At 42.6% G+C, this 12,441-nt stretch overlaps 1 protein-coding gene across 2 annotated transcripts; it reads left to right on the top strand.

The window, feature by feature from the left end:
• Positions 1-491: 491 nt before the first annotated feature.
• On the top strand, positions 492-12,325 carry zfr2 (zinc finger RNA binding protein 2). Of its 2 annotated transcripts, none has more exons than XM_011614852.2 (19): positions 492-756; positions 1,608-1,863; positions 2,026-2,140; positions 2,313-2,546; positions 2,884-3,212; positions 3,458-3,646; positions 3,783-4,026; positions 4,170-4,369; positions 4,491-4,610; positions 5,231-5,376; positions 5,486-5,612; positions 5,697-5,887; positions 6,521-6,689; positions 7,535-7,709; positions 9,945-10,036; positions 10,123-10,218; positions 10,468-10,579; positions 10,896-10,993; positions 11,221-12,325. In XM_011614852.2, exons 1-19 carry the CDS (start codon positions 704-706, stop codon positions 11,392-11,394), a joined length of 3,120 nt encoding a protein of 1,039 aa, XP_011613154.2. In that variant the 5' UTR covers positions 492-703; the 3' UTR covers positions 11,395-12,325. The 2 variants fall into 2 exon arrangements, with proteins under 2 accessions (XP_011613154.2, XP_011613153.2); XM_011614851.2 differs by having other exon boundaries at positions 2,023-2,140.
• The last annotated feature ends 116 nt before the right edge of the window (positions 12,326-12,441 follow it).

Raw genomic sequence — 12,441 nt, 5'->3', positions numbered from 1 at the left:
ACAGTAAAGAATGAACGTGGACTTTCTCTTTTACGTATTGCTTGTGTTTGGGCTTAATGAGCAAAAGTAGCAGGGATGAAAGCAAAATTCCAATGAAGCCAAAATTGAAAAGCCACGTGCATTTGTGTATAACATTTTCTATGTGTGATCATTATTAGTTACATAATTGCTATTTCTGACAGTCAACTTCTCAAAAAGACAATTATTTATTCTTTTGTGTTACCATAATTCTTGAAATTCTTGGTCATAACATTTGTAACTGAGAATTTGCTAAATATAATCTAAAATCTTTTTTCTTTTTAAAAAAAGGATTTATAATATGAGTTTAATTATTAATTTTATTCGTTTGCAAAACCCTGTTCAGTATAGCCCTATGATGTAACACGTTCCAGTTATAATTGGTAGATTCATGCGGTGATATGAAGCCGTTTTAAACCTTTTTATGGTATTTGTTTATTTCCCCCCGATGGTCATTCTCTCCAAAATGTGGTGACGCAGATTTCACACGTCATCAAGATGGCGGCGGTCGAAGGTGTGAGGTGTCTATCGTTCTACCCTCTAATCTGAGAGTGCAAATAGCACGCAGCATCACACACACTCGGTGTGAACACACTCTTAAAGCATTAAGTATTTAGTGCAGAAGAGCGAAGAGCCGAGACGCAGCGAGGTCTTCTCTGCCCTCTGAAGGACTGGAGATGCCAAGATGGCTGCTAGCAATTATTTCGGCTTCACACATGGTGCCGGTCCCCAGTACAGGTAATCCAACCTACAGAAGACGATGTCAGCGTGCGTTTTGGGCTGCATTTGTCTCTGACTGGCCTGTCTCGACGGGGTCATGGACGCTGGTGGGGTTTTAAGTGCGTGACATTTGGAGAGACGTCTTAAAATGTAGCTCGACCCGTTAGCTCGATTAGCTACTGTCGGCTGTCTGACTTGGGAGGCCAGCACACCAGAGCACCGGCCCGGTGTTGAGCGCTAAATGGGTCCCGGTGGTACCAGCACACGCTTTCCTCTAAACCAGTCCACCCAGTCGATATTAAAGCCAACGTCTGGCAGCTTGTGGCACGATGACAGCGGTTGTAAAGGTTGAGGATTTAGCTAGCTTCGATCCAGCTTTCCGAAGGTGTCACTGCAACGTAGTTACATGTTTAGTCATGAACTAAGACCTTTTAAACCGGTTTATATTCGGGGTTTTTGATAATAATTAATGCGACGTAGAGCATGTTTGTAATTCAAATAAGTCTTTTGTATTTTTGAGAGGTCATCGCGGTGCTATAATGCTATTGTTCTGTTAGTGAACTCTTAGTGAAGCAGTCTAGAAAAACTGGAGTATGTTGTCTTTATGTGTGTGTGTGTGTGTGTGTGTGTGTGTGCGCGCGCTGCTCCTGTACTCTACATATTACATGCATGGCTCTGTCCACTTATTTAGGGTGCAGTTATTTTAGTTTATACGCCAATATCAATGATGGACATTTCTCCTGGTGCTGCTGTCAGTACTGTTCATTTACAGATTGGTTAGACCTATCTCTTGTAACCTGTTGTTTATGGCTACATCCTTTGATTTTTGTTTAAAGCAAATTCTCTCTTCATGTCACTGCTCCCTGCAGTGCCCAGCCTCCTCCAGCCTACTCCCATCCCTCTACGGCCACCTACAGCGTCCAGCAGGCCTCCGCAGTTGGCCATCCAGTGACGGCATCCTACGCTCCGGCTCCAGTCCAGGCAGCGCGGCCTGTGGTCTCTGCCCCCTATGCTGCCTATCAGAACCACCAGGCCCCCCCTGAGTACGCCTACAGGCAGCCTGAGCCCCCGGCTCCCCCTCAGCCTACTACCACCCCGCAGACGTACCAGGTGTACTCGGACACGGTCAGTCTTCTTTTGCTTCTTTGATGTTTTTTGCCTCTTTCTTTATACAGGCTGTGATATTGAACCAACTGATTTCATGTTATATATTTTGATTTGATTTATACAGTCATCTGCTTAATTACCGCAGTCATTTGAACAAAATATATCTATGATTATCAGCAGGACAATTACAGCTATGGTCGCCCTGCAGCTGTGTCTACCTTTGAAAATAAACAGTTCTACCAGACTAGCATAGCATCAGCTCAGAGGACACCCGCAGAGGCTTATTACCAGACAGGTGAGTCCTTTTTTAAAAAAAAAATAAAGTTTTATTTTCTATTTCTTCTCTTTGAATTGTGAGAACTGAATTAGTAACCAGTGTGAAAAGGAAACACTATTGAGGTGTCACCTCAGAAATGTACCTTTCCAGTTGTCTTTTCCTCATTTCTCCCCTTCCCCAACTTTTCCAGTATCAGTTGGAGTAAAGACTGCCTACAGCCCCAGTCCTTCCACTGTTTACAGCCAGCCGCCTCCTCCCCAGAGGCAGGTAACAGCTCTGAAGCCTCTTGCCCCTTCAAGCTCTGTGTCAACAAGCTACAACATCTACCCAGTGTCCACCAGTGTCCAACAACCGTCCACCCCCATCTCCTCCTACAATCTTGATTCCTCGTTCGGATCCACTGTTTCAGCCACAACATACTCGGGTAACGCAGACAGGAAAATAGCACTTTTCGTACTAGTATTCCATTTTTAAAAAGTTTGTCTTTATTAGCTTTTAGATATTGTCATCACAGAACATAATACGCCAGATTTCTAGCTAGCTCTTGGCAAAAATAGCTTTTTTTACATGATGTACAGGGTGGTACTTTATGGTTACTGGCAAGTAAAGGTAGTTATATCTTTTTCTGAGCCTTGAAGATTAAGACTTTCTCAAAATAGCCTTGACATTTTTCAGAGAGTAGTCCCCCTGCAGCTACCTGCAGTATCCTTTTATCCCTCCTCTATGGTGTCCTCATTGTTCCATTCTGCACTCGCCTTCAGGCATTAACTACTCCAGTTATGATTCAACTGGCTACACTTCGACATCCACCCCCTCCTACCACTACCAGCCTGCCCAGCAGAACCTCGCACAACCGCAGCCTCCCCCTCAGCAGCCACAACCACAGCAGCCCTCCGTCCAGCCGCCACTCAAACAACTGACCAGTTCTTCCTGGAGCAACTCGGGCAGCAACATGGTAACGGCTCCATCTGTGAACACCTACAAGAAGCCCACTTTTCACCAGAACAAGCTGCAGAAGCCAAAAAGGCCCCCAAAACAGCCTCAGCTGCATTACTGCGACATTTGTAAGATCAGCTGCGCAGGCCCGCAGGTACACATCTATACACACGCTTTATAGTAATAAGCTGATTGTCAGATATGTGATGCACCATTATTATTTACAAAAAGAGTGTTTGTTTTTTTATTCTTTATATCTACAAAGTTATGAATTTCATTTTTTCTGTTCCAGCAAAGAAAATCAGTTAAATCAGACCTGCTTGTCATACTATTTACTTTTACAGTATAATTACTTACTTTTTTATGTGACATGGTAACTGATTTGATTTACTGCATCAGACATACAGAGAGCACCTTGAGGGGCAGAAGCATAAGAAGAAGGAGGCAGCACTGAAAACTGGGGTGCAGTCAGGGGCCACAAACGGACCCAGAGGGATCCAGACTCAGTTACGCTGTGAGCTGTGTGATGTTTCCTGCACCGGGGTGGACGCCTATGCTGCACACATCCGTGGGTCCAAACACCAAAAGGTCATCACTTTTGCCAATTTTCTTTTGGCACATTTTAAGAAATTCTGTTCAACTAGCAAATCTTACAAACATACGAACAAAGACTTTCACGTTCCAGCAGATTTGAATGGTTTTATTTCCCTTTGTGAAATTACAGGTGGTGAAACTTCACACCAAACTAGGCAAGCCTATACCATCCACTGAGCCAGTGTTGGTCAACGCAAATCCAGTCCTCTCAATGGCGACGGTGGGAAAACCTACGGCTGCCAGTTCTACAGCTTCTCCTGTATCGACCAGCTCCAGTTCTGCTACAGCATCCAAACAAGCATCTGTTAGTAACCCAGTCAAAACAGCTGCAGCACCTGTTAAGAAATCAGCTCCTTCCAGAATAACTGGCATTTGTAAGTGTCATCGTTTGTGTTGTGTCTATTACTGTCACTGTTGAGCTTTGTGGTTTCTTCACCAGGCATAAAAAAAAAAAATCAATTAGTAATATATGTTAATTTCCTGCTGCTTTGTTTGTGGTGTCCTTTCTGATTTGTAGCCACCAAGCCTGTCTGTGCTCCTGCTGGTCCAGTGACCCCAGCAGCAGCTGCAACAACAGCAGCGTCAGCGGTGTCAAAGGTGGAGGTGCTTACGCTGCAGCCTCCCCAGAAGGTGGATTCTCTGAGTGACAATGAGGACAGTGATGTGTCTGGAGGTCAAGGAGACATCCAGCCAGTTGGACATGACTATGTTGAAGAGGTACGGTACACTGGAGAAGAAAAATAGAATTTGGAACCGAAAGCCAGTCAAAAAGATCAGATCAATTCTGCGGCAGTTTGGTTTCAGTTCACTTATTAGCTATAATTGTCTTTGCTTTTAGGTCCGAAATGATGACGGCAAAGTGATTAGATTCCACTGTAAACTGTGTGAGTGCAGCTTCAATGACCCCAATGCAAAAGACATGCACCTGAAAGGAAGAAGGCACAGGCTCCAGTACAAAGTAAGAATGTTGGAGCATCACTGAGCTCCTGTCTTTTCTGAGTTATCTTGACAAAAATTATAGCAGGGTTTGGATATTGGTGCAGGTTTTTAAGACATTGTTCTAACCTGGCTCAAAGCTACCGAAATGCTCATTACTGTGACACTGGTGTCACCGGTTTGCCTAACTTCCGTTTAGGTGCACCAACACTTGACTATACATTTTTCTGCATGCATTTTGCTTCATTACACCAGTTTCTGTCATTATTATTTGGAATTAACAGTGATGAGTTCTAATCATATTATTCAAATTAATTTAAATTTGTTAATTGAAATGAAAGCAATTGCTATTCCTTTATTGCAATTTTCAGCAGGAAAATAAACTGAACTTTAGTCAGAGCTGTGGCGGCCTCCTGTGGATTATTGTGGGAATGCAGGGCTATCGACAGCTTTGCACTATTCAGTGCTTAGTACTAGTTTACACTCAATAAAAATGGTCAATTTAGCATTTTGACAGAATTTAGATACATTAAAATTCACATTTAACTTTATTAAAATAAAATCCATTGATCGTCTTTACCTTGTTGCTACTGATTTTTGAGTTCAGTCTTGCAATTATTTTTTTAAATTCTGTCTCTTTAGAAAAAGGTGAATCCAGAGCTTCCCGTGGAGATCAAGCCCAGTAACCGAGTAAGAAAACTGCAGGAGAACAAGCTGAAGAAGCAGAAACAGAAAGCAGTGCTCAAGAGGCAGAGAGATGATGAGCAGCGCTGGCACATGGAAATGAGGTCAGAACTGTAGAGAGATGAACAGAAGAATATTCCACAAGAGCAAAATGTGACACCTCAATCAACAGCAAATATCACCAAAGCATTGAATACACCTTGTCCCATACAGGAGATATGAGGAAGACATTTACTGGAGGAGGATGGAGGAGGAGCAAATATACTGGGGTGAACAGAGACGCAGAATGGCTCCTCTCCCACTGATGAGCCGCCCTGGCATGCCAGTGCCCCCTCTGCTGGTGAGTCTTTATTAAAGTTCTAATACTGTCTAGACTGAGGCTCAGTAGTAAGCCTTATCAATGACTTTATGGTCCCGCTCCCAGGCGTGTGTGCGTCGGCCAGACTCTCCTGACGATCGACACATCATGGCTAAACACTCCACCATCTACCCTGTTGAGGAAGAGCTACAGGCTGTTCAGAGGATTGTCTCCCACGCTGAGAGAGCTCTCAAACTGGTGTCAGACTCCTTGCTGGATAAGGACACACAAGCTGCTACTGAAGACAATGATAAAGGGTAAAAAAGATAAAGGATAAAGTTGAACATACACTGCCTGGCCAGATAAAATTCACCCCCCAAAAACACTCATACTCGATGACAAGCTAATTATTGCACCAGTTTGGGTTAACTAACTTGTTGGCAGCAGTCAGATATTCACCCATATAGTAATAGGATTATCAAATAGGAGGCTCTTGCATATTTGCTTACTTAAGACCAGGTGGCAAAGGTCTGACGTATTTTCCGGTTTTATAATATTTGTTCTTTGCTCTGCAGTAAAAACAAGCCAACACGAGAGCTTAACTGGTCACCACCCAACTGCTTTTGATATCCTGTCATGTCAGATGTAAACCTTGAGTCAATTAACCAACTCTCTGTTCACTCTTTTGGAAGCATATTTTCATTTTCAATGCATAGAGATTTTTTTTTAACCCTCTCTTTTCACCTCTGTTTATCTTTAGTGGCAGGTTAATAATGTGGAAATCAAATTTGTGTAAAGTCCCACAAACACCAGTAGAAATTGTGGCAGTGGCTGCATTTTTGAGTCTTCACTGCAATGTTCCGCACATGTAAAAGTGGAGGAAACGCTTGCTTATGCTGAGCTGTTGTAATGTCAGCCCTTCCTGTCTTTTATTTTGTCTTTCTGGGCAGTACTGAGAGCTCAGCGCGGGTGCTGAAAGGAGTGATGAGGGTAGGCATTCTCGCCAAAGGCCTGCTGCTCCGTGGAGACAGAAATGTGCAGCTCATCTTGCTGACTGCAAAGAAACCCACTGTTTCTTTACTTAAGAGCATCGCTACACAGCTGCCCAAGGAGCTGGAGGTAGGAACTATTAATCACAAGGCTTTTGAGGTTTTTTTTTTTTTTTTTTTTTTGTCCCGTCACAAGTACAAAACCACACATTGTTTTGTCACATGAGAAAAACCCAATGAGAAAAACACAATCTGCCCACTTCCCCCGAATTTCTGTAATATCTTTTCAGCTGTAATTATTCTATCTACTGAGGAAACTAGTCTTTTTTTAAATCACATATTTCACAGTTAGATTTTACAGAAATGTGTGAAATTGTCCCGCACAGCCAGATACTACTAAGCTGTTTGATCACCAGATGTGTATTAGTAATTTGACTGTTTTAATTAAATAAATGTCCTCCCGGCTGTGTTAAACTCATGGAAATGTGTGCTTTTGGTCTTTGGAACAGGTTATCTGTATTTACAAATCAACAATCTGTCATTTGGAGAAGAGAATAAAACTATTCTGTGACATTTAAATCTAAGTGAACAGAACTGAGAGCACTTAATGGCTGTGTTGTAATTCCAAACTCTTCCTCCCTCCTGCTTTAGTTCTAATGTTTTACTCAAGGTTGCTGTTGACTGATCTTTAGATTCACTGCCTGGTTATGACACCTGAATCCTACAGAGTGAGATGGGGCTTTACCTGGTAAACTGCCACACCAAGTTCAAAATGAGGAGGAATATATCCACCATTAAATAAACATACGGTACATGTAAGGCGCCAGCCAGCGTAAGGGAAACAAATTTGTCAAATCAGGGTTAAGTAAATAACTAAATAAATGCCTTGAAACCTCTGCCATACACGGCTGCTATTTGCCCCACCACCCCTCCTCCTCTGTAGTGAGTAATTCCAAGTGTCCTTTTAACCGGCAGACATTTTCTGAAGATCAGTATGAGGTGCAGGCTCACCCTGAAGAGGCCAACATCGTGATATTATCAAGCAAGGAGCCCAAAATGCAGGTGACCATTTCTCTCACCTCGCCGCTGATGAGGGAGGACACTGCTGCTGAGAAGGACAAGCAGGCAGGAGGAAAAGCGGCTGAGAAAGGTTAGAGAAGCCAAAGCTTTCAGTACCAGACAACTGGATGTCAGCAATGTGTGTAATGCACTTGTATAATTATCCCTCTTTTTCCTCTTTTACCTCAGTAGTGGCCTAAATTTAAGGCTGAGCTGCTTTCGAATTACTCAGAGTGGGACTTTAAACCAAGCCCACGTTTATTTTTTCGTTATTTAACTCCTTAAGTAATATTTAACTCATTTATCTTTCATTTCCCCCTTTTTTGCAGTTAAACTAGTCCCCGATTTCTTTATTTATTTTTGACAACATGGGGATCAAAAGCCGGGCTCTCCGACCTTTCTGTGCCATCAGGGTGTGTGTTTATCTGGTGAACACACACGCACACACACACAGATGAAATCTTTGGAAAGTATTATAATGATATGACATTGTCAATGAGTAATGTTCCGATAATGCCCAGGGATGAGATAAATGAGCCTCAGATGTATGTAATATTTCAACAATTATTCTCAGTTTATAGCCTTAAGCTAAGTTTAGCTTGCACTTTTGCCAAGGAGGGGGTTTTGAGGTCCAGCGACTCCCGACCCCATTCTTTCTCATCCCTGTTGTTGTGCCAAGGCATTATCAGCAACGGCATTGGAGTGTCATTTTATTGCCACACAATGATCACTACTTGAATTAAAACAGATGATGTGTTTCATGCTGGGATGTACATCATCATCATCATTCTTTCTCTCACCATCCAACATTAAAGGTAATTTCCAGGATCATTGTGTTGTAGAAAGTCGTGTGCTGGTGGTCAGTAATTCATTCTGTCGTTTCCCATTTGGAAAACATGGTAAAAATGTTTTCTGTGGCCTCTGTCTCTTTATTTTCTGATATTGTTGGGGTTTGCTGATCAGAGTTTCTGTATCAGCGCACCTCCACAAGTATCAGATCTCTCACCCCACTAAGGAGAGGAAAAGTCTTTTATCATGCAACAATGGGTCGGTTTATTGTCCACAGCTCTCTAGAATTTTGATACTTTGGGGTCTAAAAAATGTGGCTCTGTGTTTCCATTTGCATTTGTGTTTGAAAGTTTATTAAAACTGGACCCCACCCAGAAACTGTTAATATATATAGTGTTCAGTCCTCCCATTTTAAGCCGTTCTTACCATGTGTACCTTGACACTTCCCTTTACTCTGGATCCGCCTTCCCTGTTGTCTATAGATTTCTATTGTTCTAAAAGTGGCTTTATTGGGGTTAAACTTTCAGTTACAAGATACATCAACATTGAAAATGAAACCTTTTAGCCTGTTGACCTTCTGACAGAGGTGTAACAACAGCGAAGGATTAAAACATTGTAGCATCTCTAAAAACCTGTAATGTTGAACCATTTTTACACCTGAAAGTGTTTCTAACAAACAGACATTAAGGGTCCCACTAACAATCTAAAAGTTCCGTTTTTGGGTCTGATATTGCTCGTCATCCGTTTGTTGCTATTAATATGGCTAATCCTCTCTATTCATCTACAGCGTTTTAGTCGAAGGCTGGACATCCTTTAGGTTAATGAACACGTTTCATCTCTCGTCTGAGAGGCTGATCAGCTGTCTGCCCACAGGAATACTGAGAATCTACACAGGCAGTATTCATCCATAGACATTCTGGACCTGTTTTCATGGTTTCTCCTCTGGTGATATTGAAAGTCTCAATCTCACAGATGACAAGTTTGATTCTGTAATTAACTGTAACCTTAGAGGACCAGTGAAAGCCGTTCATGACCAGAAAATGTTTAAATGCTCAAATTTGTTTTAACTTGAAATGATTTCAGCAGAGGTTCCCTACTAAACACCTTTCAGTCTGGATCTAGCACAAAGAAGAGGAAATCCAGAGCAGAAAGTTAATGAAAGGTCTAAAAATAGCCGTTAGGATTATTTTTTACTCACAGCTTGTGGAGAATTCCTGAGAATGTTCCCTGTTCTTGTGCACATTCAATAAAATCAAACCAATTTTTTTGTATTTTATTTCCTTTTGAAAAATTGGGGATAGAAATTAGTGACGCTTGTTTTGAGCTCATTGTATTTTCTGATCCTTTTTAAGCATCACTTCATTTTTTTCTATGATTATTATACTCAAGCCAAAGAGTGTCTCTGAAGATGTGTCTGAACCCATGAGATACATTTAAATGTTATTCTCTTTATTTTTCTATTAGTGTGTCAACGTCCACAGCAAATACACTGTATTTTAACATCTTGTAGAGTTTGATTGTATATTTTCCCCTTCAGAACCTGAACCTGAGATAGATCCTCCTGATCTGCTGAATAAGAAGAAATGTCTGGAGTACCTGGCTGCCCTCCGCCACGCCAAATGGTTCCAGGTCATTTAAAGTCCTCAGTTAAAGCGCTTCAGTCATTGTGAAGTAGAAGTCTGAGTTTTTCCTGTTAACGTCCCATCCTTCTGAAGGCTCGTGCCAACGGGTTGCAGTCCTGCGTGATCATCATTCGGGTGCTGAGGGATCTGTGTCAGCGGGTCTCCACCTGGACAAAGATGTCTGGCTGGGTAAATAACTACAACTGTCTGTCTAACTGTCTGTCAGGCGTGGCTCCAGATAGGTGTCTGTCTGATAAATCTCCCCTACAAATCTGATAAACCCTAACAAATGTGAAAATGGCAGATTTCTGACAACTAGCAGCCTATTCATTAAATTAGAATGAGAAAGATCAGTTTAACCAGATTGCAGAAGTGTGGGCAACGGTCACTGTGACCGTTTTTTGTAGCACTGTTGAGTAAAGTTTTGTTGTTGTGTAGGCGATGGAGCTGCTGGTGGAGAAAGTGATCAGCAGCGCTGCAGGTCCACTAAGCCCAGGAGAGGCCTTGCGGAGAGTCCTGGAATGCATTTCTACAGGCATCCTCCTATCAGGTTGAACAAATGTGCATGTTGAAGTGCAGTTATCCTAAAAATATCCTCTTGTATGCCTATAAAATTCAGACTGAATATATATGAATAAGTAAAGACAAAACAGGAATGTGGTTATAAAAAGGTTTGTAATCCATCCAAGATCCATGGGAACTCAACAGGAAATATGGAAATTTAAAGCAAAGTGGGCCTTTAAGCTAAATAAGGTCTAACTCCTGTACAGTCCTGAAGACCATCTGATAGAACAGGCAGGGCCAAAAAATACTCTTCCAAAATGCTAAAGTTAAAGAAGCTTACTTTAAAGTGTTTCCTCCCTCAGACGGACCCGGTCTAATGGACCCCTGTGAGAAAGAACCCACTGATGCTTTGGACAACATGGTGCCTCAAGACAGAGAGGAAATAACTGTGGATGCACAGGTAACCAAAGTGCTGCTGTTTATATCGACTGTGAGTAAAGACGGAAATGTGTGCGTGTGTGTGTGTGTGGGGGGTGTCTGCTCAATGACAACTGTACAAGGCAACAAAAGAGGAAATGGCAACTGCAGCCCCGATCTCCTCGGTTTCTGCCTGCACATTTTGTTCTAATTTGTCCAAAATGCATCCATCCGTACTAAAGCCCGTTTCTCTTCCTCCTCCATTTGCAGCAAGCTCTGCGGCAGCTTGCCTTCCGACAGATCCACAAGATCCTTGGCATGGAGCCTCTGCCTACATCCAAGGCCAGCGCTCGCAACCGCAAACGGCGGCTGGACGGCAGCAACGTGGGCGAAGGAGAGGGGGAGGGCAAGAAAGACAAAAAGGAAGAAGCAGACTCTGCTTGACCGCCGCTTCAACCCACTTTATTAAAGAGACTGGTAGAATGTCCCAGTTAAGAAAAAAGAACTCGGAACAATCCTAACATGCAGCTACACACACGGTACATTATAACTGACCGTATGTGTTACACCACTGAAGTCTGAGTACTGGTGCTGCAATTTCCTCTCATTCATAGGTATGTCTCGCAATTTTAGTGTCTATAAACCTCAGAAAGATACAGATTCTGTCAATCAAGTTTTCACCGAGGGAGAAACTCCCTTTCCACCCACTCATGGTGGTACCTGTTCAGGCCTTTAGTCAGGAAGTGGTGAGGTTGAAAAGAAGTCCTCGCAGGTCTTCTTATATACCACACCCGCTCTCAAAACACCCACGCCACAGCTGAAAGACCCTCTCTTTGGAAAAAACGGTTCCTTAAGAAATAAAACTAACCTGCACTGAGACTGACGAGCGATTTGGTCAGAATCTGGAGGCAGTCGCACAGCCTGTCGCATGTGGACGGAATTAAGCACTTAAGGAATGACAATGTTGCTGTAAGCAGCCATAAATTCAATATTAATATAATTAATTCTCGTTTTTGTTTAGCAGGAGAGAGAATATACGACTGATGAACTACTGTAAGTCCAGTAGGCGTTCCACCTTCTTCTTTGTGCCTGCGTCAAGTCGTCTGTTGCAGCAGACATTACGGGGGAACTTTTGAGTTGATATCGCGGCGTCACCAACACATGGGACAGGAAAGAGCACAGCCGGCTCAGGTGTGAGCAACTCGTTTTTAGTTTGTTTTGTTTTACTCTTAAGTTTCGCTTCTTTTATTTCTGAAGGAGGTCGCAATCTCTTTTGTACGAGAGATGGAAGGTGCGAGCATTGCTGTCCCATTGTTTGAATGTGTTTGTAGTGTTGCCTCAAAGCGAGGACATATTAAAAGACACTCTTAAGCCATTTTGCTTTGCATCTGCTCTTTTTAGCCGTTCTCTCCCCACTTGTAAAAAACAAAACAAAAAAACCCCACCAATCCCTCGGCGGCAGGAGCAGCCCTCGGAACTGCCGCTTCTTGC

The sequence above is a fragment of the Takifugu rubripes genome, chromosome 20 (assembly GCF_901000725.2).
Source record: "Takifugu rubripes chromosome 20, fTakRub1.2, whole genome shotgun sequence".
Taxonomy (NCBI): Eukaryota; Metazoa; Chordata; class Actinopteri; order Tetraodontiformes; family Tetraodontidae; genus Takifugu; species Takifugu rubripes.
This window is presented reverse-complemented; position numbering and strand designations above follow the sequence as displayed.

What these genes read in the sequence shown, in the direction of transcription:
- zfr2 (XM_011614851.2), top strand. Translation starts at nt 704, where the DNA reads ATGGCTGCTAGCAATTATTTCGGCTTCACACATGGTGCCGGTCCCCAG. An exon ending in TCAGCTGCGCAGGCCCGCAG is followed by an intron (nt 3,213 to 3,457) that starts GTACACATCTAT and finishes TTACTGCATCAG; the next exon opens with ACATACAGAGAGCACCTTGA. An exon ending in TACAGGCATCCTCCTATCAG is followed by an intron (nt 10,580 to 10,895) that starts GTTGAACAAATG and finishes TTCCTCCCTCAG; the next exon opens with ACGGACCCGGTCTAATGGAC.